The sequence below is a fragment of the Sparus aurata genome, chromosome 18, assembly GCF_900880675.1.
Source record: "Sparus aurata chromosome 18, fSpaAur1.1, whole genome shotgun sequence".
Classification (NCBI taxonomy): Eukaryota; Metazoa; Chordata; class Actinopteri; order Spariformes; family Sparidae; genus Sparus; species Sparus aurata.
The window spans coordinates 35563632-35573913 of record NC_044204.1 but is presented as its reverse complement, the minus strand read 5'-3'; the positions used below and the strand labels follow the sequence as shown (position 1 = coordinate 35573913).

General features: G+C 41.8%; 1 protein-coding gene across 1 annotated transcript in view; it reads left to right on the top strand.

The window, feature by feature from the left end:
• Positions 1 to 358: 358 nt before the first annotated feature.
• The window catches only part of ppid (peptidylprolyl isomerase D), a 12134-nt gene continuing 2210 nt past the window's right edge, over positions 359 to 10282 (top strand). Inside the window, exons 1-9 of the mRNA XM_030396251.1 lie at positions 359 to 546; positions 1293 to 1433; positions 2515 to 2621; positions 3902 to 4090; positions 5152 to 5274; positions 7321 to 7427; positions 7574 to 7715; positions 8754 to 8840; positions 8982 to 9024. Of these exons, the coding sequence (XP_030252111.1) occupies positions 462 to 546; positions 1293 to 1433; positions 2515 to 2621; positions 3902 to 4090; positions 5152 to 5274; positions 7321 to 7427; positions 7574 to 7715; positions 8754 to 8840; positions 8982 to 9024 (1024 nt within the window). The 5' untranslated portion in view covers positions 359 to 461. The remainder of the gene's footprint in view (positions 547 to 1292; positions 1434 to 2514; positions 2622 to 3901; positions 4091 to 5151; positions 5275 to 7320; positions 7428 to 7573; positions 7716 to 8753; positions 8841 to 8981; positions 9025 to 10282) is intronic.

Here is a 10282-nt window from a genome sequence, read left to right as displayed (position 1 = left end):
GATTAATTTAATTTTTTCCCTCATAATTGTGACAATTCATCTCTACATTATGACTAACTGTAATGTTCAAAGAGCTTTATGAAAAGAAAAATAACTTTTTACTGAGTATGAAATTTATTTAGCGTGACCGGAAGTCTGATCGCACCCCACGAGCCCGCGCGTAATATTACGTAAAATGAAGGATGCTGTGAAAAGGACATTTCGGGGTAAAGTATGTAGACCATGTGATCTTTAATTTAACAGGTTTAAAACTAAAACACGTGATTCATCAGTTTTTAATCTCGTTACCTCTTAACACTGAAACTCCACCATACTTTCGGAGCAGCGCACTTTTATTTTGAAGGTTGACCAACGGAAGTGAATGAGCTCATTCTTCTTCGTGGAACTTCCTCTGCACTCCACACCGGCCGGGTTTAGCAAGGTTAGCCGAAACAAGTGTCTTAAATCTCCTTGTACGTAAAATGTCTCACCCAACACCGTCTGACAAACCTACAAACCCCGAGAACCCGCGCGTGTTCTTCGATGTAGACGTTGGTGGACAAACAGGTCAGAACATCTTCATTTTAAAATTAGCTTACAGCATTTTAACGGCCAGTTGAACAGCTAGCTTTGTTAGCTTAGCACAGTCTGAGATCATTCTAGTGACTTGTAGAATCTGGCTCACTTAGCATAGCAGCAGCCGGATCAGTTACATCTCACAAAGAAGACGGTTTGTTAAACGTTGACATCAGAAGCTTGCTAATGCTAAACGTGAGCTAGCTTCTCGTCAGGTGAATGTTGATGTAGAGAGCTGCTCTGCCGTCTTCAGGTGCAGGAACCACGTGTGGTTGTGTTGTGTGGTCAGAATTAAGCCTCAGCGTTAGCTGGCTGTTATACCATTGTAATCAAGTGTGTAGCCACCGGGGCTGATCATTGTTAGCCACATATGTAACGTTAGGTCACAAAATAATGTCTGAAGTAGTTCATGTATTATTGAAGTGGCTGCAGCGAACACGCTAAAAGCACAAAGGAGACGTGATGTTGTACTGCAGCGTGAGAAGGCCTGTGTGGTGGAGCAGAGAGAGCTGTCAGGCTATTCATGATGCTTCCTGAATACTTCAGTATCCTGCTCCTCTTTATCTGGGCAGATAACAATAAAGAACCACAACATGGTGATAATGATTTTCTCTGTGTTGATCATGTGGTTACCTGGTCCAGACTGTTCTCACAGGGACTACAGTGGAGGTGGTTAACCCAGAACCTGTGAGGAAACCTGTGCACTATTGTGATGTTGATTTGTTTTCTGTCTGTAGCCGGCCGGATAGTTTTCGAGCTGTTTGCTGATATCACCCCCAAGACTGCTGAAAACTTCCGGGCACTGTGCACCGGAGAGAAAGGCACTGGAACATCGACCGGGAAGCCTCTGCACTTCAAAGGATGCCCATTCCACAGAAGTAAACAGCCGTCACATCTGCATATAATCTTAAATGTGATAACTCGGTTTGGAAGCACACCTTTTAAGTTTTAGCACACACACAGGTATAAATAGCTGAAAGCCATCCAGGAGAAGCTGTAGTTAAAAATGCCATCTTTGTAAAGTGTCAGTTCATCAAAATCTGTGACAAATAAAACTACACGCATGACTTATTTATAAAGATTGATTAGGAAAGTGTTGATTTAATTACAGATTGAACCTCCAATTAAATAATTTTAATTAGGGATCTCAAACGGCCCGTGCTGCACCTGAACATACATCTGAGAGATGGTTTCCTTTAAATAAAGTAGATCTCTGTAATGGAAACTGCTTGACTGAAAACTAAAATTAAAAGGTGCTTTTCCAATTCAAACGTTATTTCAGACTCACAAAAGTGTCCGTAGCAAAAAAAAAGAAAACATGAATCCACAACAATTCATCATTCAGTGTAAAGAAATGTTCATATATCGACCATCTCACCCGTGTTTTCTAAGCCAGGATGAGAGAACCATCCTAAGCCTGAGCAGTTTTCCTTCAGGCTAGTTAAAGCTTTCAGTGACGCCGTTCTCAGACTCATCCGAGCGACACATTACATCAGATGTCTTAGACGTACCTCACATGCAGGAACACCAGAGGACACAAACAGTTGACAGGCACTTTGCAAAGACACAATGAAGGACAAAAACAAAAACAAAACCCCAAGCTCATCAGCATACCGAAGATGATTGATTACAGTTTCCAACAACGCAGCCCATATCATCCATATTCACATCAGGCAAAACAGGAGACAGAATTCCTCCTTGACAAACACTATTACTGTCGTGTAACTGGACAGATATGACATCGCTCAGTATAACCTGCGCAGTCTGATGGACATATCAGAAGATGAGTTTCCTGAGTATAAACACAGTATACTATAAAAATGCAAAGTAACTAATTTGATTATAAATAGGCTAATCAAGCTTTTGTTATTTACCTTTTAAATTGGGGATCTTAAGTTACGGCTGATATTCTGTCTTGTTGACCTGCAAAGTAATTTGCTGTAAATTTGTTTTTGGCAGTTATCAAGAAGTTCATGATCCAGGGAGGCGATTTCTCCAACCATAATGGCACCGGGGGCGAGAGCATCTACGGGGAGAAGTTTGAGGATGAAAACTTCCACTACAAGGTAACAATCGAATCCACATCATCAGGGAATCGTCTTGAATTATTCATGGGGTTTAGTCGGCCATCGTGCTACCTGTCATAGTTTTCGGTCATTGTTTGTAGCTGTATGAAGTAGGGTTGTCAACGTCTACACGTGTAAACGGGTACACGGATAACAAATCATAACCGTTTAGAAAAATCAATAACCGTTTACACGTCTTTTTTTCTTCCTCCTCCTCCTCCTCGTTCATTTCTCATCAATATATATAGTATGCAGGGTTTCCCCTACATGTTATTGACTGTGGCGCACCGCCACGGCAAAATAAAAGCCGCCACACCTTAAAAATTCAGGCATAAATAAATCCAGTGGAAATATTTTACCGTCGTCTTCCACCACAGTCTTTGACGTTAACTAGCATGTTGGATATTTAGCTTGATAATTGGCTAGAGGATTAAAATGTTCGCTTAGACCAGAGTCCTGCACTGGTCACCGCATCCGAGCCGTTATCCGACAGTAGCACAGATTACATTCTGTACCAGAGCCGACCCGCTATAAATTGATACCGACGCCCGAAGGAAAATTGGACGGACGCAATTTTTAAAAGTGAAAGTAAGATAATGTTGCCTGAAAGCTTCAGATAATAACATTAACTAACTGTACACTTAAATGTTCCCACTAGCGCAGTTATCCGCATACATAATAGATGAATAGGGCACAATGTTACGTTGATATAAAAAAAAAAAAATCCCACAGCCACAGCCAGTGTCACATCACTTCAAGTTGACTGGGGGACACGATGGCGGCGGTCAACAAGCGGAGCACTGTGTGTTTTTTGAACAAACTGCCAGTGGAAATCAAGTTGAGTGGAGGCTATGTCAGGCAAAGTTGGCTTACAACAACAGCACGAGATCCATGCTAAACCACCTGCGATGGAAACACCTGAACAAGTTGGAGGGAGAGACTGCTGCTGGCATCGGTGCTACCGCAACTGCGATAGAAAGAAATCATAAATCTCCGACGTGTAACCGGTTACAATGTTAGAAGCCCTGTTTACACGTATAGAAAAAATTGTAAACGTTGACACCCCTAGTATGAAGGAAACTGAGTTTGTTTTACATCCTCCTCCAGGATACTGAACTCTTTGACATTATTCTCTCTTGGTACTCTGAATCTCTACTGTGCTTGTTTAAAAAGCCGATAGGTTGTCTTGTTTTTGAGTAACATTGGAATATTCTCATCTACACTTTCTGTGTGTTAGAAGTGACATGTTTTGTCTATAATTTGTTTCCTTCTTCTTGTAGCATGACAAAGTGGGTCTGCTCAGCATGGCCAACGCCGGGCCGAACACCAACGGCTCTCAGTTCTTTATCACTACCGTCCCCACGCCACACTTGGATGACAAGCATGTCGTTTTTGGTCAAGTGTTAAAAGGGATGGGAATCGTTAAAATGCTGGAGGCTATTGACACCAACGAGGACGCCCCTGTAAAGGTAAATGTTTCAGCTAATATTCAAGTTAAAATCATAACTAAACATTTACAATTTGACATACGGGAACTTACAAGTGTCTGTGTAGTCCTTAATGACCCGTGTTCCACTGAGAACAAGCTTCCAGGAGTTTAGTTGTGTTTTTAATTTTCTTCCATGATTAGATCAAAACATCCTTGTACAGAAAATGTAAAAAAAAAAAAAAAAAAAACGCAGTCAGCTTGGTTAAAGTTGAATTATGGTTACTTTTTAGAGAAATGAGAAATGGAACCTTATCAATATGTGTAAAGACAATATCCTGAAACGCCCCCAGAAATGTGCCTGTGCATGTATTGAAAGGATGAATATAACAGCTGTAATTTTTCATTTCTTTGCAATGATTCATAAAACTTGCATATAAAAGGATTCAAGAAAATGAAAATAATCCTTCTTGGGGAAAAAATATAGAGGCAAAATATATTGAGGTGGGTTTTTTCTGATCTGTGGCTCTCAAATTAAAATAGAGTTGCATTAGAGGGGATAATGAATGTTTGTTAATTAAAAATTCTTCGTTCAAATGGAAAAAAAACATGTTTTTGATTACTGGAAAACCTTCTGCAACAATTATTTAAATGAAAACATGTTGCACATCATCCTCAAGGTTCATGTTCAGGACAAACTTCAACCAAACATTCAAACACTCACACAAATAATGAAATCTCTCACGAGGCCGAACGTGAAACAGTTTTTAGTTTTTACCTGGTAGTTTGTTTGAGAACATTTTTGACCTGAGAAAAGTTGAGAATTCTGGTGGAGTTGGTTCATGACGACCCTGTTGTTATCTGACAGCTGGTGCAAATATGATTTATGATTATTAATGAATACAATTACTTTTGAACAGTAATTTTTCTTCTTTGAAACATTTACAAAATTGGAAATGAAAACCCAAAGAACGCACTGTTCAACAACACTGTTGGTCAACATGACACATTCATGAAGAATGGATTTATCTGCGCTGTGAGAAGTTTCTTAGCTGTACATGACACGTATCAGTCTAAAGTTTGTGTTATGGTCCGTCTCTGCAGCCGTGTGTCATAGCAGACTGTGGAGAGCATAAGGACGGGGACAGCTGGGGCTCGGCAGCAAACGATGGATCAGGGGACACCCACCCAGACTTCCCCGAGGACTCCGACATCGACTTTAAAGATGTGAGTATCGGTGAGGACTTTGAACTTCAAGGACTGGAAGGAGCTTTGGCAGATAGCATCAGGCTGCGTTGATGGAGCACTCTGTTTTTTTGGGAAATGTGCCCGCTTGTCGTCTCATCCAGAGTCAGATGAGATCGATATCAATTCCAGTATCAGGATCCAGGACATGTTGAGAATAGCAAACACTAGAGGAGGGTGTAACCGCTTCTTAAATAATTCAAGGGCTTGTCCCCAAAACGAGCGATGATGGATTATTCTGAATATTTTCAGTCTGCTCGCTTTCCTTTTTATCTCCATTTGAATTAGTTTTGACAGAATGACCAAGCTTTTTGTTTACAGCCTGTCTGACTGAATGACTGATTAACTTTGTTCTCACTACGTCTCTGTGTTCTCAGACGGGGTTTGCACAAAGTCTTGAAAGTTTGGAGAATCTTAATTTAAACATTATGTGTTCAAATATGCTCCTTAACAGACATTTTTTGGCCACTGTAACGTAGCGGCGATGTGTTCAAACGCGTTGAAATATGAGTTAGTTCAGACTCTCTGAATGGTGGAACTAATGCAATGTGCCTGCTAACATCAAAGCTGCCCTGAGCGTCTGGCAGGGCGACTGTGTGGTTGCAGCAGCTCCCTGCTCCATCTCAAGAGCCTTCAACCTTAGATGCATGACTCCCACCTCCAACTCCTGGTTTTGCACCTCCACCTCCCTTATGAGTTTAATTTAATTTAATTTCCCTGCAGACATACCGGTCTGAATAGGAAGGGCCTGGAGCGGGGCAGGAATACCAGCCAGTGCACCCGACTCAGCTCCAACTGTAGATGTGAGACTCATCAAACAAGCTCCTGCTTCTTAGCATTAACTGGCACAAACGCATCAAAAGAGTCTGCTACTAAGATTAGGTCAGCGCTCCTACATCTTTTCAATATATCATTCAACGGATTAATAGTAAATTCTTCCAATTTAAGCTCCATATTTTGCCGCCCCCACGAAAGAAAAAACTGGCAAACAAACAAGCAGAGACGACGACAGAAAGATCAGCAAACTCACCAGATTCACAACGACGATCGACGAGGAAAAGAACAGACGAGCCCCCAAATCATGTTACGCCCCTGTAGATGACCAGAGACGTGACATGATGAGCAGCTGCTCCACATTCTGTTCACTCCCACGAAGGCCAGTGTCACAGGGTAGTTATATTTATAGAAGCATTTCATTTTGCTTCAGAGGGAGACAAAGCCAACACAACAAACAAATCAAGCTGATTCCCTACCTTCCTAACACAAATCAAAAATATTAACAAAAAGACAAATTCAAACTCCTAAATAAGGAGAAACAGGTTAAAGAAAAAGACTTCTCTCTCCTGCTGGGCTGACACACAGCTTTCTATTTACAACTTTACAAATGATCAGATTGTACAGCAGACAAACAAACGCAGTAGTCCAGGTGGAGGTGGAGAGGAAGACTGCAGTCAGTCAGTGGTTCAGAACGGCTCCTCTGCTCCCTCTGACCAATCCTGGGTCAGCAATCAGGCTAATCAAGCTAATCAGCAGATCCAACCTGCTATCAATCACACACACACACTCACAGACACTGCTCACACACTGGGAGCAGGAGAAACAGATCAGCATCCAATATTAACACAATTATGACACAGACAACGCTCAAGTTGTAATACAGTCTGCTGTTTGATCTACACAACCACTCGTGTGACCAAAAATGTTTTCATATTTGAAATTAAACCATTCCGTCGCTGTGTTTTTGTCTTCTGGCATTGAAATCAACGAGCATTGAATAATATGATAATGATCAAAACATACAGAGTTCATATGAAGAGTCAAAATGTAGATGTGATTAAATCTGTCAGACAGTCTGGAAAGTTTTGGTTTAGCGACTTTGAAAGTTCTTAAACTGCTTGAATTTTAAGACGGTTAAACTTTTCACAAAGAGATCAAACAAACATCCTCAGTTATCTTTAATTTTCCATGCGAGCAGTCATGTTTGAAGGAGGTGAGATTGAAGTGACGTTCACCTGTGTTTGCTTCCAGGTGGACAAAGTTCTGTCTGTTGCTGAGGACGTGAAGAACATCGGAAACAATCTTTTCAAGAAGCAAGACTGGAACGCTGCGGCCAACAAATATAGCAAAGCCCTCAGGTAACGTGTGTGCGGTTGTGTGTGTGTGTGTGTGTGTTCTCAGGATCTCAGATAATCCTGACACACTTAATAAATACCAGATCCAGTGAATCTTCTGCTCATCAGGATCTGTTCCGTCGCCAACAATGAGCCTTTTTGTCGCGCAGGTACTTGGAGGTGGGTGGAGACGAGTTTGATGAGGAGGTGATGAAGAAGCTGGAGCCCACAGCCTTCAGCTGCTTCCTCAACACGGCGGCGTGTAAGCTGAAGATGCAGCTGTGGCAGGAAGCTCTGGAGAGCTGCAACGAGGTACATGTGGCAGCGCTCCTCACATGTTACAGAATCTTTGAGGTTCACAGTCTCTCGTCTTAATATTTATACAAAGACGGAGTTACCATAACACTTTGGGAAGTTGGCTCCTGTACTGTACTGCTAAGGTTTACATGCAGTAACTGTATTAAATATGGAGCTTCTGGGTATGAAAGTAAAGCCAGTGCAGAAGTGCCTTCAACCTGCCTTCTTTCTTATGGCCAGCAGGGGGCCGAGGGCGTGTTAATGACAGAGTGATCCTACATCTCACTTCATTAGTGAACAGTTTCCTAATGAGTTTATGTTCTCAGTCGCTTCTTCAATACAGCGCAATTAATTTGTAGATTATGGTCCGATTTGGAGTCAAACAGAGAATAACGCAGAGTAATATACTCTAGATATATACGTGTTCCTCAGTTACCAAATTAATTATTCTAATTTTGTTAGGATGAAAAATGTAAACAATGGGTTCATTTTTGGGGGAAAACTGCACGTAGGAACTGAATGACAGACTGAACTCTGGAAGAAAAACATGTTTTGTTCATTTGTGAAACTGAGTGAACAAAAAAAAAAGTCTTTTGAAAGTCGTTTTCGCTTGAAGTGCATCTTTTGCACACTTTGAGATTCACCACATCTTTTCATAGCTGGTTTTGAAAATAATAGACATAAAAGAATTAGAATTCCTCCGTGGTTGAAAAGAATGTCTTTTTTATCTTTTACCTTTTTACCTAAGAATAAGCTGTTTTCATCATTTCCTGGAACACAGTTATACAAAGCCATGTGTAGATTAACTGTTAATGCGGCCGTGTACTTTTTCTTCTCTGTCTCTCTCTCTCGTCTTATTTAAGTTATATTTTGTTGATGATGTTGCTTCTGTGTGTTGATTGCAATGCTGGGCATTGATTTTATTGGAATTATGTCCTTATCCTGTTCTCTAAAAAACGTAATTACTAGTTGAAAGTCAAAGACACAAAAGAATATAGACAACTTTAAGAAAAGTGGATGTGGTGTGTGATGTGTGTTTCTTGTGTGTTACAGGCTCTAGAGATGAACAAAGCGAACACTAAGGCACTTTTCCGGAGGTCCCAGGCCTGGCAGGGGTTAAAGGAGTACAGCAAAGCCATGGTAGATATTACAGACTGCTCATCAATGTCACACTCCTGTCCGAGTTTAGATACGATAAAATCCAGATGCATGTGGAGAGGCTCAGTATTTGGGCAAGTCAAACATCAGCTCGACTCACCTGATTTTGTTTTCATTTGTCAGACTGATCTGAAGAAAGCTCAGGAAATCACCCCAGAAGACAAAGGTAGGAAATCGTCCTCATGCTTTTCTGTTTGCTCTGACTTCACTTCATGCCAAAATATACAGCAGATATTTTCCTTCATCTCACACATTTGCATAGAAAGTGTATTTATTTGAACATTTCATGCATATTCACATGCATAATTCAAACTTGCCGTGCAAGCTCATGAAGAAAATCTGTCAAGGACCGCAGGAGAACAAGTTGTTTGTTGATCCTCCTGATTGAACTTTATGGATGAACAGAGAAACAATCTGTTGTTCAAAGTCAGCTGCAGGACAACAATGATCTCATGGGTTTCATGACTCTTTAGCCCTTTTTACACAGCGACGCCACATTATCTCTGCAGTGTTGGTTCGCTAATTCTCCGCCGATGGTGATTCACACAGAGCGAAGCATCTCCGCCTTAAAGACGACCCGCTGCGGCTCCTAAAGAGGCGTGACGGTACACGCCATGTTGATGACGTCGGTGTGTTTTCAAGGTGTTTCCCAGGTGTCCTCCGTCAGTCTAAACCGCGGGCAGTTTATAATCGTATGGATGCTGTTATAATGTGTATTGATTGAGATCCTGACTCACCAAACATCCTGGACAGTGACAAAGGTACAGTTTTTTAAAATGGAAGCTGTCTGACTCCCTCACTCGCGGAGACGGAGGCTGTTTTCCGGGGGAAAGTTCACTGACGTCTCGGTCCCGAGGGCAGACTGTCGCGGTGATTTATTTACATCACAAACTCTTGGTGAGTTCAAGTTTTTTGTCGGTGACGGACGCTGTTTTTCGGGCAGAAATGTGACGAAGACTTGGTAGGATGGGCGGAAGGACACACAGGAGGACGTACACTTTTCCACGTAGCTGTGGTATCTTCTCCTCATAAGTTGCCAAAGACGGTTAAAGTTGCTACATTACTGTTGTTTGGTCATGTAACGCTGCTTTGTGGGAACTTTCTCTATAAAGTTGAGGGACCTGTGCAGTTATCAGACTGTCCGATCGACACGCCCTCGCTACGCGCCGCCAGCTTATCCGTTCACACTGGTTCGGGTCGCCAATAATACGGCCCTGATTCTACCTCCAGAGGCGGATCAGCGCCCTCGTCGCATCTGAAACTTTCACACAGAGGAGGAGGCGGAGACTTGGCGCAGGATCCCTGCATGCAAACAGCAGTGTGAATGAGGCTTTTGCTTTGTTTGGTAACTTTGAGGTTTCATATTGAGTACAAAGTGTGATTACCACAATCCATCCTCTGAGGTGACGTCTCTATTCTCACTG